The following is a 15697-nucleotide window of genomic DNA, read 5'->3' as shown; positions in this document are numbered from 1 at the left end:
TGTGTATGCCAGATCTCCACACAAATATGTCATTTGAAGAACGAAGTCTTTCACGGTTAATTGGTCCTCTTCATTTTTCTTTCAAATAATCCCAGGTCTTCAGAAAAGCTATATTTGACTCATTGTGATTTAGTCTACCTTGATTTTTTTGTTTTTGATCTGGTTTTCCAAAAGGTATATTTCCCTGTCCTGAAGTTAACACTACATTTCTGATGATAAATAACATCTAGTGCAGGTAAGTCTTGTGCATACTCAAGTCTTGCAAAAACGTCAGCAGTCTATGAATCCTTTTGGTCTTTGCATATTGCCTCAATTTTCTGTTAGAATTCAAAATTTCGAACTGGATACTACTTCTATTCCATAGTTTCTATCAGACATTTGAGTTTACTGTCCCAAAATAAACAATGCTCTGTAAAATTAAATACTGTGATGACCGCGTGTCTCGATTAAATCTGTCGTTATCGGCATTTTCTTTACCAATTTTCTGAATCACTGTACATAACATTCATGATTTGTATATTTTTTTCAACATTCAAAATTTAAATCATTTTAGAAATGGTTTTCGATTTGACATGTTTAAGATGTCAGTCACCAGTACAAAAGATGTTGTTCGACGTTAGCCGAGACATTCACCTCAATGTGAATACGACTAAGAACTATAAAAAAAAATGTTTTTATCTCCATTATTTTTTTGTCGGCCCCCTCTAACATGTCTAAGGAGACAACTGCCTTCATGTCTCTCATAATTTGAAGCCCTGTATTTCCAGAAGAATAGAGGGTATTTGCTTTGACGATCAGCATCCCCAAGGAATTTTTACATCTGCTAGGACGATCAAATATCTGTTGACAATATTTGATTCAACTATACAAAGTACACGACACTTCATTTAAAAGTTATATATATAAGCATGCTATGTGTGCATGCACATCATTAAATCTATAAATATATTATGGTACTACATAAAACAGATAAGTTAATTCGTAAATTAAAATTAATTGCTTCTTCATATAAAACTTTCGGAGAATATTTCAAAACACTCTTGCAATATGGAAATAATATATTAATATCTTCAAAATAGTCCGGAAAGCTTGTTCGGCTCCGTGTTGACATACTATTTTATAAACTTGACCTATTTTATTAGATATACATATTGACCTAGATAAACAGCTGATTTACGAAAGGTAAACATGGTGCAAGCGTGGTTGATGGACTCCTCTGAAGAATATCAAAGAGCCCCTCATCACAGGGTCCCTCCGCAGTACCTCACACTAGATGACTTGAAAAGTTTAGGAGTTTTATATTGGAAGGTAAGTCGTAGTGAAAGTTTGACAATTGATGATTTCAAACTATTCAAAACATGATTGCCAATCAAGGACAATTTAATACAGTACACATTAGTTGTTACCTCAAAGTTGTATCCAAAACTTAGTTTATTTTTACACCTTCTGCAGGAAACGCAAAAAAATGTCCATTAAAAAAAATTAAAAAAATATCTTTCTTAAATGCAATATGCATATATATATAACCTTTATATATCTAGTAGATGTCAGGCCTTAATTAAGACTTTCCCAAATGGACAGGTAAGTTTGTCATGTTTGTAGTATTTGAGGTTTAAATATTGTATCATAGTATGTAAATATAACTTTGAGACTAAACAAATTGATAAAACGACCTTGACATTCTTGTACACACTATTATTATAACATGACTGATTTTGACATGCTATGCTTATTTTTTTAGCAATATATTTTCTAAATTGATGTTGAGAAAATTAAACTGAATTGGTCTTTTTTATGTTATTTGTGAATTTAACACCTTTGTTGTGTGTATTGACTTAAATTCGCTTACGTTGCCATGGTTGGCATTGGTTGCCGCCGGTGGAGTTTTTCGTTTGTTTGTCAAACAATGTCAAAGTGAATTTATCGCATAAAAAAAAGAAAGTTATAGAGGACACTTTACGACTTATTGCAGTGACGGATCTATAAATTTTCATAAGTGGGGGTCCACTGATGACTGCCCAGCTAAGAGGGGGGCCACTCCGGTCATGCTTCAGTGATTCTCTATTAATCAACCAATTTTTTCCCAGAGTCCCTTACCCTCCCCTCTAAATCCGCCTCTGTATTGTATAAACTATAGACGGTTGTTTGTTCGTTAGTCACTTTTAGAATGTGTTCATGTTGAGAGCTAATTTTCAGTGTTCTGTACTTATTCTGAATATTCAATTTGAATAAAATGAAGTTGGAAAAATTGCTCTCGAGATGTCAGCCTTTCCAGTTGCATACATTTAAACTTTGATAACCTTAAAAACTCTAAAGCGTAAAGGTCACCGATACGGTTTCTTGGTTGAGCGTTGTCGATTGATAGTTCAAATTCACAGGCACTTGTTTCAGAAAAAAATTCCTATTATATACCTTATTATAACAAGATATATAGGAATTTTTTTTCTGAGACAAGTGCCTGTGTTCAAATTCCGGTAAGACCAAACCAGACTATGTTAAGCATATATATGAAATTTGGTGTTGAAGGAAGGATGCTATAGTATGCTGAAAATATGACAGCATTGGGTCCCAGTCGGTTTGCTGCAGTACAGCAACTATGTGTGTTTCTAAATTAACCCCCAACTTAGTGCTGGATAGTAGGCGACTTGATAAGTTAAACATTTAACGTTAGAGTAATCGACCAAATTTAAAAAAAAAAAATTTTTATCTCATCTTTCAGATACCAGTTCAAAATGTTGACGAATTAGACAAATTCCGAAAAGAAAGAGGATACTCCTATGAAGATCTTATTGAGTGTAGCAGAGAAAAATTGCCGAACTATGACGAAAAGGTAGGAACAAAGAATTTTGACAACTTTAATACCTTACTCATGTGAAGCTGTTAATATTGAGTGTTGTCGAGAAGTGTTGCCGAACTACGTCGAAAAGGTAGGCATAAGTGAAATACAACGTAAACTAAAAGTTTGCGAAAAGAAAGAGGATACTCATATGAAGATCTTATTGAGTGTAGTAGAGAAAAATTGGCTAACTACGACGAAATGGTAGGAGAAAATGATTTTGACAACTTTAACTTACTAATCTGAAGATGCCGAACTCAGACTAAATGGTAGGGAAAAGAAACAAGAACTATCTTTAAAAAAGATATCCGACGTATTTAAATTTGAGTATTATGTTTAAAACTATCTTTTCGATAACCTTCAGAAGCACAAAGATACCATTTAAATAACGTTTTCTCTGATTGTGTTCAGTATTCTCGGTCCTCGTATCTCTCTGTTTACATTCACCAAAACCCCGCGGAAATCTCACATGCGTAGGTGCGTTCTAAAAGAAATGTACGTTCGCACAACAAAGTTTACATTAAAAATTATATAATTGTCCTGAATAAACAGCTGTCACGGATGCAAAGAGCTATTGGAGAAACAATTATTTTAATAAAAATATAAATCTTTGTAAGATCTAGTCAAATATTTATAGTTTTTCACTGGCTTTCCATCACGATATAATTAACGAGACGTTTTTTCAAACACAACCAAATCACCCACCGTGACAGCATTTTGTCCAATCACAGAAAGGATTTTCGAGCATGCTTATTCTGTTGCCATAGTTAAGCGTCCTTAAGTTCAAAGGGCACAAACCGAAACTATCAGTGGCGAATCCAGAAATTTTCATATGTGGGGGCCCACTGACTGACCTAAGAGGGGGCCCGCTCCAGTCACGCTTCAGTGATTCCCTATATAAGCAACAAAATTTTTTCCCAAAAAAGGGGGGATCCGGGCCCCCTGCCCCCCCCCCCTAAATCCGCCTCTGACTATACCGACTACGTCGGAAAAAACAACATTAACTTACTCATGTGAAGATGTTATTGTTGTCTAGAAAAGTTGCCGAACTACGACGAAAAGGTAGGCAAAAGTAAACTACAACGTAAACTAAAAGATTGGGAAAAGAAAAGACAAAACTAACTTACTAATGTGAAGATGTTATTTTAATATAATTGTCTAGAAAACTACGACGAAAAGGTAGGCAAAAAGAAGTTTAACAAATTTAATAACTTACTCATGTAAAGATGTAATTGAGGTTGTTTTTTTTTTTGATAAATTACAATTGCCGAACCACGATAAAACAGGTAGGCAAAAAGAAAAGATAACATTAATTTTCTGTATTGAAAATGTCGAGAAAAGTTGCCAAACTACAACGAAAGTATAAGCACAAGTAAAAGACAACATTAACTTACTCATGAGAAAATATTATTAAGTGTAGACGAGAAAAGTTGCCTAAGTTCGTCGGAAAGGTAGGCAAAAGTAAAATACAACACAACCCCACTCATCTGAAGATTTTATTTAGTGTTGTCAAGAAAAGTTGAAGAACTACGACGAAAAGGTAGGCAAAAGTAAAAGACGTTCCTAAGTGTAGACAAGAAAAATTCTTCGGAGAGGTACCCTAATATAACAGACTACGTTTTACTTACTATTGTGAAGCAATAACAGTTCTCTAACTGCGAATAAAAGGCAGACACAAAAATAGAAAACAAGCCCCGAAATGACAAATTTACAAAAAAAGAACGAAAAACAAATATAAAACACATCAACAAACGACAACCACTGATTTACAGGCTTTAATACCAATAAAAACAATATTCATCCCGTAAATGTTTTGTTTTTGTTGGGTTGCTGTCTCATTGGCTTAAACTCTACGTCTACTGTTATTCAAACAGACTGTCTTTAACTACTATATATCAGCAATCATAGTTTAAAATAGTTCTAATATTATAAAATGAAGTGCAAAATATAAGTGGCCATGTATTTAATAACTTTGTTCAATAGCACGACATATTTTTTAAGGGATGCTTAGGAGATATATCACTACATAACTTATATTCAGCGTTACATTACCTGATCTTGTTCAAGTTTTTCTACTTGAAGGAAACTTGGTCAATTTTTATAAGACTGGTATTTTATATAGTCTACTGTTTCAGTTGAAACACGCCATTTTTTTTTTTGACTGACGCACATTATGTTTTATATATATAAAAAAAAGAAGATGTGGTATAATTGCCAATGAGACAACTCCCCACAAGAGACCAAATGAAACAGAAATTAACAACTATAGGTCACCGTACGTTGTTGAATTTTCAGCCGAAAATCATTGTTTTGTTTTGATCTTTTAGTTGAAGGACTTCTTTCGGGAGCACCTCCATTCTGACGAAGAGATCCGATACATTGTAGACGGAAGTGGATATTTTGACGTCCGGAACAAAAAGGACGAGTGGATCCGAATTAGCTTGGCACCAGCAGATCTTCTCATATTACCTGCCGGTATTTACCACCGCTTTACACTTGATCAAAATGTAAGAAGACATAGGATAGTACCGAGTAATTTAAACTAATAGACAGAAGGGGGGGTTTAGGGGTTGTATAGGGAATCACTAAAGCCTGACTGTCTGGAGCGGGTACCTCTCAGGCAGCCGGGCAATGCATTTCTGGATCCGTAGCTGAAATGGGACTTCAGGAAGCCATAAACCCCAAATATTTGATGTGGTCTCTGTCTGCCAATTAATTGATTCTTCTTTGATTACTTAACCTTGAGTGGCGAACATGTCATGCATTTTCAGGACAATGACCGGGCTCTCCAGGGCCGTAACTACCTATGAGGCAGGAGAGGCAACTGCCTCCCCTGAATTTTCTACACCAAAATCTTTTTTGGAAGTAATAAAATAAAATATTGACAATATGTACACGAAGAACTTTAGTTTATATTATAAACAACACAATTTTACAGTTTTAACAGTGTTATCATGATACGTGATATGTCTGTCATTTTTCGGATTTTTGATCGAAAGTGAACTGTTTTAGTATTTGTTTTTTTGGTTTTTTTTCGTGTGGCCGTCCGTCTGTTATTCAGTATTGAGGGGGTCAGTATTCGTACGAGAACACATATGAAACGTTGCTTTCGATAATTTTGAATAAAAACTGTTCACATTTATTTGGGGGCTCAATTAAGCAGAGGAAGTTCCTTTTGTATTGTGAATCTTTTAAGATATCGGAAATTCGTTACCGGCTGAATTAGCTGTTGGATCGTTTTTTTAAGTCTCCCGATCGTACGAGAACATTATGGTCAATGCCTTAGTAGGTAAACACTCCCATTCGTTGTAGCAGGGACTTTCTATACTAAGTATATACTAGACTAATATAGAAAGTCCCTGGTTGTAGTTATATATGTCTGTTCAGCTTTCAACAATATTGAAATTCAAGATCCTCGATAAAAAAAAAAATATCTTGCGTTCTATAATCTTGCTTTATATATTTTTTTAACTTACCAGGTTCTAAAAAAATATCTTTAAATACAGATAATAATTGTTTGAATGAAAATTGCTCCAAGGATCCAGCAAAACTGATCTTTCTTAAAGTAAAGAAATCGAAGGAAAACGGGTAATTTTTAGCCATATCATTTGAGAAAAAAATCCGCGGTCACAATGTATAAAATGTTAACAATTATAGGTCAAAGTACGGCCTTCAAGACGGAGCCTTGGCTCACCCCGAACAACAATCTCAGCTTGTTTTTGCATAAAAGTTGCTTCCAGGTTCAAGCAATACTGATGTTTCTTAAGGAAATCGAAGGAAAACGGGTCATTTTTAGCCAATGACTGAGAGAACAAAATCGGCGGGGGGCTACGCCCCCCCAACCCCCTATCTTGGAGACCTCAATCGGTGGCCCACAAACCCCTGCCTCCCTTGAATTCGAACCCTAGTTACGGCCCTGCTCTCGGTGATGAAGTTTTCGTAATTATCGAAGAACCTTGATCGACTCATTCGGATAAGATGATAAAATAAATCATTCAATATCTAAAATTTCTACAAATCACGATGGGGTGGAATCCTATGACGAGAGTTGGTTACTTAACGTTGCTTTACATTATAATGATGGAGTTAAGTTTGAAAAGTAAATGCTTTGCCCAATATATCATGAATGTTAAAGAAACACGCCCTCATCCCTTAAAAAACTTTCATTTCTTTTTTGTAGAGTTCGAATGTTACTTTTAATATGGTAGATCATTGGCGGATCCAAAGGGGGGGGGTCCGGGGGTTGGACCCCCCACCTTTTTTTGTTTGGACGTACAATGCATTTGAATGGGAGTATATAGTTTGAACCCCCCCCCCTTTTTTGCTCGAGGTTGGGAAACCCCCTTTTTTAAAATGGCTGGATCCGCCCCTGTACATCTAGACAGGTTATATGTTCATTTTTCCTCAGACTGTTTTAGGTTTTAGTTACTAGTAATTAAAATAATCCTATTTAAACAGTTGAGTTTATAAAGTTTAAATAAAAAAATGGGGTATGATTGTCAATGAAATGACTCCTTCTGAGACCAACTGATATAGAAGTTAGCAACCTTCATAATTCGTTGTATCATGTTGTTCTCATCATGAATATACGTGTAATATTTGTCACTAGCCATGAACCAATGAAACAACATTAACATGATTAAATTCATATCATTGTTACTTGGCAAAAACATTAAGAGTTATTGCCCTTTTCCCAATTTTCCTTGTTTTAATTTCTTGTTTAAAGTCGTTTTTTTCCATCAGAAACCAAAACAGGTATTCAGGGAACCGTTTTCAGTAGCAATTCTTATACAGTCTTCAAAGGAACCAGCAGAACATATTTGATTTACCATGTCTTTCCGGAAGTCCTGATTTTAGTTGTTTTACTTCCGGAAAACTGATGTTACTATATCAAGGGCTATTCATCAAGATAGTGCTCGTGAATATTCGTCAGAATTTTTGTCATTTTTATCAACGAAAAACTGTTTGCCAATAACTGGGTTGCTATGACCTATTTTTTTTTGTGCCAGTTACTGTGTGTATGTTTTGTATTTCTAAGAAAAACCTGTTGTAATTTGACATGAAAACGGCAATTGTCAGTAATCTTTATAAGTCAATTCATTTGATATGACCTAGACCTCTACTGTGGATTCATTTATTTTCGTTGCTACAAATTTTCGTGGATTGAGGAAAACTTGCATATTCGTGTATATTTGTCGCTAGTAAAGAGTTTTCTCATTGGTAATCGTACCACATCTCATATTAACTCGACGACTGAAATAACCACACTTAATAGCTGAGGTACCGCAAATATATTACTACTAGTAAGCATATTTACGTCATGTGACAACATTTTCACTTTGTTGTTCTAGTGGCTCATCTTTTTCTTGTTCACTCCTCGTTCAAGGTCTGCATTTGTTTTGGAAATGAATTCGATTATAACTTTATTTTTTATTTCATAACGTTATAGAACTACATCAAGGCAAGACGATTTTTTGTTGGAGAGCCCGTGTGGACCCCTATTAATAGACCAGCAGACGAGCATCCTGCCAGGAAGGAGTATATGACCGCCTTGGCAGTTGAAGCATAGTACTGAAATCAATCATCCATGAAGTTATATTAATCATCCCCTAGAGAAACATTTCAGCTTTTTTTAAAAGCTGCCTTTTGTATTGAAATCGTTGTGATCATTGATTTAACTAAGGACATTGCAATAAAGATTTATGAAGTTGATTTATATTCTAATTTTACACGCTAGCATATCGCTGTGAATAATCAATAATCGATTAATCAGAAACAAATTTGGGTCTCAAACGAAAACGGAGAGTAGCACATAAACTGTTAGAGGAAAATAAGCCCGAACCAAAAACTAAAGAAGTAAAGGCAAACTTAAATTTTCTTAGCTAGAATGAGATATGAAATTGGGAACAGGTCTCGGACAGAAAACAATATTTATTATTAAGTACAGATTAAAATTGCTATATGGGTATTCAAGATTAACTCCGATACCCGGTAAAATGCTTAATCCCCCATCCCTGTTAATTTTTTTGTAAAATTCTTGTTCCTTTATTTTGGTGTGTGTACTTGTTGTGAACTGTGTTGTGCATTACTCATGATTTTTCTTTTAACCATTGTAAAGTGTGACTCTGCGACTTCTGGGTTTAGACGGTTCCATTGACATCTGTTTTCGTGTTGCTTATTCTTTAATTTTCTATGTTGTGTCATGTGTACTATTGTTTGTCTGTTTGTCTTTTTCATTTTTAGCCATGGCGTTGTCATTTTATTTTCGATTTATGAGTTTGTATGTCCCTCTAGTGTCTTCCGCAGGCCATTCATTAGGAGGGGGTACCCGGTACTTTTACCCTCCTATGCTATTGACAAGTACCGCCTAAATGTAGGAATTTTTATAAGAAACGTGGAAAGTACCAGTCAACATGAAAGATAATGAAACCCCTGCTTCCGTCCCTCTTTTTTCGTAACAACAAAAACTGCCGCGTTTTCAGAAATTGTTTTACGCAGCATTAAACAATTCACTTAAAAAACTTAACATTTTATTTCAGATAAATTAATGGCTATCATGTTCGTATAAGAGGTTTAGATGTGAACCTTGTAGATTGTGTTTGTCGTCTGCACGACAGACGCGCACCTTCCGGTATTTCTAAATTTATAATTGATTGTCTCTGTGGTACCTGTTGTGGCAACATGCTTCGAGAAAATTGTTTATGTGATGATACTTGTTTTGTCGACATGCTCTGAGAAAATTGAGGCGTTGTTGGCCTTCCATTTCCCAAATTTGTAAAATAGTCAATTCGCTCAAGCTTTCTCGATATTGAATTTAAAGTTATGCCATTTCCTTGGTTTATTTTACTCTTGTATCCTGACAGTACGCGTCCTAACGGTAAAACGCTTTTATAGCCATGATGATGATGTGCTAATCCCGGTCGTTCAATACTACGTGTATCTATAGTTACACTTTTTGCTAAATCGACAATTTTCATTTCCCCGCCGAAATTACTTCTCGGTGAATTTAAGTCATAGTTTTTCCCGTACACAATGTTTAATTTTTCGGCTTCTCTATACGTCATAGCAGTCTGTGGTCTTTTTAACAACATTCGTAAAGAGGTCTGTTGTGATGAAACTTTCGTGTTTGATGGCACAGCGTTTTTACTATTATATCTTGGGTTCATTTTTGGTTTAGGAGATTTCTGACTCTCTTCTTTTTCAACGTTCAAATCAAGACTTATATGCGTACAATAAAGTCCATTCGTGTTTGTGTTTTGTTGTTTTGTCTTTTGTTCTCGCACAAATCTCTCGTTAGCTGCTCTGATGTGTTCAACATTCATTCTAGGATCTGTGTTTTGTCTGACTAAAATGGCCTTTTGAATTTTCTTGAATGTTCTCAAACGTGTAGCAGATCTACTTCGCTCTAGAATTGGGACTGCCTTTTTGTGTTTTGATTTTAAAAGAGATAAATTCACTCGCGGAGTAATTTCATTTGGGTCATACTGACTAACTGATTCCAAATCTAAAGAATCCTCATCACTACTAAAGTCACGTGGTTCAATATTTTCTACCTTTCTTTCAATCCCCAATTCACAATATATTTGTTGTTCTTCCCTTTGCTTTAAAAACACTAGTTGCCTTTCAGTCAATGGAGAATCAAACTCACAGTCATCTGCGGTTGCACTTTCTTCGTCGGACTCGTTTTCGACATCAGCAATAGTGCTCCGAGAAGACCTGCGTCCTAATTGATCATTTCCGTTTGGAAAAAGTTCATTACTTAGTTCACTATCCTGAAAACTTTCTTCAGCAATACTTTTAGCTGTGGACGGCCTGCTAGAATAATGGCTTTTAGCAGACGATATTCGGCTTTTATCGTGTGTTAACCTGGATCTTGCCGATGTAGCTCGGGAACAAAATCCGTCGTCGGTAACGCTTTCTGATTTGTCATTTACATGTGACTGTATGTCTTCAGCATCCGTAGCATCAAATCCCGAATCCACACTTGTCATAGCTGAAAATGACTGTCTTCGTAATGCGGCATTAGGTTGATTCTGATTGGTTCTCGCGTGTTCGACAGTGTCTGTTTCTTTCACTGATTCTAAATAATTTACAGTGACTGATGTCACGGGTTTTGGTTCGGATGCAATTTCGCTGTCATTATCAACGTCCTTCTTGTCATCCTCTTCAACTATATCGGGTTTCTTTTCTTTTTTAATTTCCTTTATTATATCTGGTATTTTAGTTTCCACTGGTTTTTCGTATTTCTGAGAGGCAAATGCCCACAACAAACTTTTACGTTTCGTCACTTCTTTCTGCGCACGCATCTCCTCCTCCTCTTTTGTTAATTCCTCGGGCTTTTCCTCTTCTTTGGATTCCTCAGGTTTCACTTCATCAGCTTTATTGTCGTCTTCAACTTCAACTTCCGGTTCGACGTTTTCAGTTTCATCGTCAACATCTTCATTTCCTGGTTCGATGTCCTCTTCTAGTACTTCGCCAGTCAAGAAAAAACGAAAATCTGAAATAGTTTTAAAGTAAAATTATAACACTTCCATTGGTCTGGTTTAAAAAAAAACATGTTCGTTTAACCAAAGTGTAAAATTACCTTTTCTCGAGTGTTAGATTACATCACAGATTGCAGAATTTAGTCAAATTAAAAAGAAGCTACGTACCAGAAGTAGAGATGAAGAAGGGAAAGGGCATTATAGATCTAAATGTTGAACAGAGGACTTCTATATACGTTTAGACGGTATAAGTTTGTTTATCGTATTATTGCTAAATATTATTCTGATTTTACATGTGCTTTTTGCTATTTAATACAACGCTATTTTATAGTAAAATGATGTGCCTTTCCTGATTTTATAGTGATATTCTTATGTGTCCATATATCGTTATAAAAAAAAGTAAAAGGATGAAAATCTTTTTAAAAAATGCGCATATAAGGCAAACTCGATATTGGATGTCTGACTGCTGTCAAGTCAAGGAATTTGGAATAGATTGGTGATTTTATTATGTATATATCAAATTATCAAATATGTATATGTTTTCTGATCTTTGGTGGGGTTGTTGTCTCAATTGACACATTCCCCATTTCCATTCTCAATTTTATGTAGCCATTAATTACTGCTATAAATGTTTTCCGCACACCTGTGTCAAAGTACTGATTGTAATTGTCAAATGAGCATACTCCGATTCATGCTCCACCATCTGGCGTATTATCGAACACTCTATTATATGTAATGGTAAGCAACTCTTCTTTGTTTTAAAAGGAGGTTAAAAAAAACACCGGATGTATTACCTTTGTAACTAACTTCTCCATCTCCGTCAGCATCGGCCCCTTTGAGGAGTTCCGAAAGTTCGTCGTCTGTTAACATTTCACCAATACCCATCATAAGTTGGTACAAATCCTGAACCGATATGATACCATCACCGTCTACGTCAATCAATCTGAAGGCGGACCTAAAGTCATCGTCAAACTCCTCCCCTGTGGCACGCTTCCTTTGTTCCATTATCGTTTCATCAAATTCATTGATATTGATGTTTCCAAAACCTGTAAAAATAGCATTGTTTCGTGAATTTTATGTTAAAATCTTAATTAAACACTGACTTTTCTAGGTCAACTGTCGGAAAACAAATAGCTTGATATTTAATCGGTAGAATCTACATTAGCTAGTATGTTGTATTATAAAAGGGAGGGTTACCATAATTATTTAGGACGGACATTTTACCTCTGATTTGGCAGGTAAACTTAATTAAGAAATAATTGATGCAAGCTATACTTTATTGTAGTTTTAACATGGGTAGGCATTATATTCGTGATTATTTTTGCCCTAGCGATAGTGAGGGCTAAAATAACACGAATATAATGCCTACCCATGTTAAACGCTCGGGCAAAAATAATCACGAATATAATGCCTACCCATGTTAAAACTACAATAAAGTATAGCTTGCATCAATTATTTCGATTCTGAATAGGATAATTAAGGTAATTTCTATGTCCGATAAGTATAAGTGTAAAAGCGTTTGTGTAGGCTCTTCCATGAATCTCCCTTTTTTGTTTGTAAATAAGCAAACGGCTGGCACAGTGATTTTTTCAGAGGGAGGAGTTTGAACAACAAGCATGAACGGTTGTCGTATCTAGGTCAAATATGTCAATTTCGGAATGCAACACATTACAGTCATAATAAATGAATAAGTAACATCATGTGCACCATTAAAGAGTTTGAAAGTGTTTTAAAGTTAAGGAAATATATTAAGTGCATGATAATTTGATAAAATTCATTATTCTGAAGAAGTCAATATACGCATGTGCAAACAATTTTATTGGATTTAGAGCATGGGTTTGTTCACAAAGCGAAAGAAGCACGTCATATTAGAATTTTATTTCGTATAGGGATATATGCAATCTATAAACGTAGGGAACATAACATAGCAACTCGAAACTGCAAAAAGATAAGAAACAAATGCACATGAATGCAAAATCAATTACGGATTTAACATTTGATGTTTAGGTTGGGTATCTAGGGTGAAATTTGAAAGAAAAAGGCAGGACAGGAGTTTTGAATAAAATAAAGGCCGGATGAGCAACTTGGCAAAAACGGCAGGAGGACAATTTATCGGTTAAAAAATTCGACAGGATAAACTAATATAAAAAAGATAGAGGACCGAACTGAGTGAAAAATAAAAAGGCAGGACAGATATTACAACTAAAACAATATGCATGACACAAACCCCATCCCAATTAAAAATCAAATGGTATAGCTTTTTTATATTACAATGGCTATCTGTATTGTGGGAAAAAATATTCTATACACGCCTTAAATAGCAACCGAGGACACAGATCTTATTCACGATATATGAACATTGTCAGAAAATATTAATTCATTTGTACGAGCTTTAGAAACGTGAGAAAAAATGTCCAATACAAGAAGGGTTGTATAGACATACAGTAAGGAGCTAGCTGAAGTCCGCCTATGAATGTCAGATTTTCCCGCTGTGTTGAAGACCCATTGTCGTAGTTGGACACTGTTTTGCTCTTTGGTCGGATTGTTTTCTGTATGATGCATTGTAAAATTATTATGTTGATTTACATGTATGTATGCCTTCAACCCATATGGGTAAAAATGTGCATTTATATTCAATAAACATTATACATGTATATCTAAGTTATCTCTTTGACACATTCCCGTTTCCATTCTCAATTTTATATAGTGACACCTGTTGACCTATACATGCCGAATTGTAGATTATCTTTACCAAACATTCATTATAGTGGTCATTTATTAAATCCTAAATTCAATAGAGTAAATGAGAACTTAATCCATCAATGGGGGAGATTGTCTGTCCAGTTGAAATTTCAAATATTAATTATATTGGTCAGTATAAGAGAGAAATTTCAGATGTACTTAAACGCAAGTTTTATAATAGATTTGAATGCACTTAGATTTCTAATTTGCCTAATAGCCAATTTGTCAATATTATAAGATATACTTGTCAGACCTTTGTTCGGACGGAGCAAAAAAAGGAGGGAAGGGGTATTTGAGATCACCAAGAACTACAAAAATAACTTTTTACGCGTCGACTATGTATGAATAAATAGACTAATACATACAAAAAATAAAGTTTCATTAATTGTGACTCTGTTTCCTTCCTTGAAACTATCTATCTAATGATATCAGTCTGCTTATTGTACAGATATAACAGAAAATGGCTAAAAGAAGACGAAAATTAAATAAATTTCAATTTAAACAGCGGTTCCTTGTAGATGCCGGGTAAATCTTCTATTACATAACTTCTTAAATATTTAAACATATATCATCGCCCACGAAAAAAGACTTCTAAACACTTTGTGATTTAAAGTCTATTTGTTTACATTAACAACCAGTATGTGTGTACTTAGTCTTTACACGAATGAGAACTTAATTTGATTTAATTCAAAGCATCTCTTTAATTTTTATTCGCATATTTTTTTTTAATTTATATAAAATATTTAAATGCGCAGTCACTGTTCCTTTTTTATCCACAGAGTAAACTTCAGAAAGATATTATGCATTAGAAATAATATTACTTTAAATATGAGTAAGAGAAAACTGTTACCAAACAATGCAAGTCAACTACAACAAAATAATGAGCAGGAACCAAAGTCGTGTTTATCAATAACTAGCAAACATTCAAGACAAATTAATAAAAAAAACAATCATGCAACCAAAATTAGCTTTATTTGATGCAAACATCAAATTATCAACAGACAATATCAACGGGTGAGGGTTAACAGATCTTTAAAAAATGTGTTTAAGCCCAATGCATATTTATGTGCCTGTCCCATGTCCAGGACACTCCTCTGTGGCTGTCTTGTGAAACATCATGTTGGAGGGAAAAGAACATACAATCTCTGACCATGCCAATTTCTTATGCAAATATTTCCAATAGAGAATAAGCAAACAGAGAATAATTGATTGGTATAGAGGATAACGTAACGTCAAGTGACAAGTATTTCACGCTTATTCGATTTGGACGATGAAAACAATGAAATGATTCAGTTTAGCTTAACATATATATGTTGTAATTGATATTTATAAATTGAAAAATAAAGATAGAATAGTCTACACAGATTTTATACAGTAAGTGTTGTTACATTAGTAAAACTAGAGTTCTTTAAGAATTCGGCACTATTTTAACACGGTGTTTGGTTTAAACATGATTTGTAAGTCGGTACGCTTGTTGTGCACGTTTAGCGGAAGTACAAGTATGACCGTAAACACAAAAAATAGAAAACATTTTGACTTCAGGATATTAAGGTCATTTTATGAAAACCTTAGTAAATTTGTGGGCCATGGTAGTTTTAACGCCTTTTACTGCTCAGTTTTCAGTACAGGCTTACCA

At 34.7% G+C, this 15697-nt stretch overlaps 2 protein-coding genes across 4 annotated transcripts in view; one reads left to right on the top strand and one right to left on the bottom strand.

Annotated features, from left to right (window-relative positions):
* The first annotated feature begins 1145 nt into the window (after window positions 1–1145).
* On the top strand, window positions 1146–8548 carry LOC143054348 (acireductone dioxygenase-like). The gene is made up of 4 exons (XM_076227342.1): window positions 1146–1308; window positions 2720–2830; window positions 5164–5343; window positions 8286–8548. Exons 1-4 carry the CDS (start codon window positions 1189–1191, stop codon window positions 8403–8405), a joined length of 531 nt encoding a protein of 176 aa, XP_076083457.1. The 5' UTR covers window positions 1146–1188; the 3' UTR covers window positions 8406–8548.
* An 801-nt stretch (window positions 8549–9349) lies between these two features.
* The window catches only part of LOC143054346 (uncharacterized), a 34902-nt gene continuing 28554 nt past the window's right edge, over window positions 9350–15697 (bottom strand). For all 3 annotated transcript variants that reach the window (XM_076227337.1, XM_076227339.1, XM_076227338.1), the window contains exons 4-5: window positions 12114–12365; window positions 9350–11333 (exon numbers count right to left, since the gene is read on the bottom strand). In XM_076227337.1, coding sequence (XP_076083452.1) covers window positions 9391–11333; window positions 12114–12365 — 2195 coding nt within the window. In that variant the 3' untranslated portion in view covers window positions 9350–9390. The remainder of the gene's footprint in view (window positions 11334–12113; window positions 12366–15697) is intronic.

The sequence above is a fragment of the Mytilus galloprovincialis genome, chromosome 12 (genome assembly GCF_965363235.1).
Source record: "Mytilus galloprovincialis chromosome 12, xbMytGall1.hap1.1, whole genome shotgun sequence".
Classification (NCBI taxonomy): Eukaryota; Metazoa; Mollusca; class Bivalvia; order Mytilida; family Mytilidae; genus Mytilus; species Mytilus galloprovincialis.
This window is presented reverse-complemented; position numbering and strand designations above follow the sequence as displayed.

Excerpts from the sequence above, each read along its gene's own strand:
- LOC143054348 (XM_076227342.1), top strand. The coding sequence starts at position 1,189 with ATGGTGCAAGCGTGGTTGATGGACTCCTCTGAAGAATATCAAAGAGCC. Across the intron at positions 1,309-2,719 it reads TAGGAGTTTTATATTGGAAG|ATACCAGTTCAAAATGTTGA; the intron begins GTAAGTCGTAGT and ends CTCATCTTTCAG. Across the intron at positions 5,344-8,285 it reads GCTTTACACTTGATCAAAAT|AACTACATCAAGGCAAGACG; the intron begins GTAAGAAGACAT and ends ATAACGTTATAG.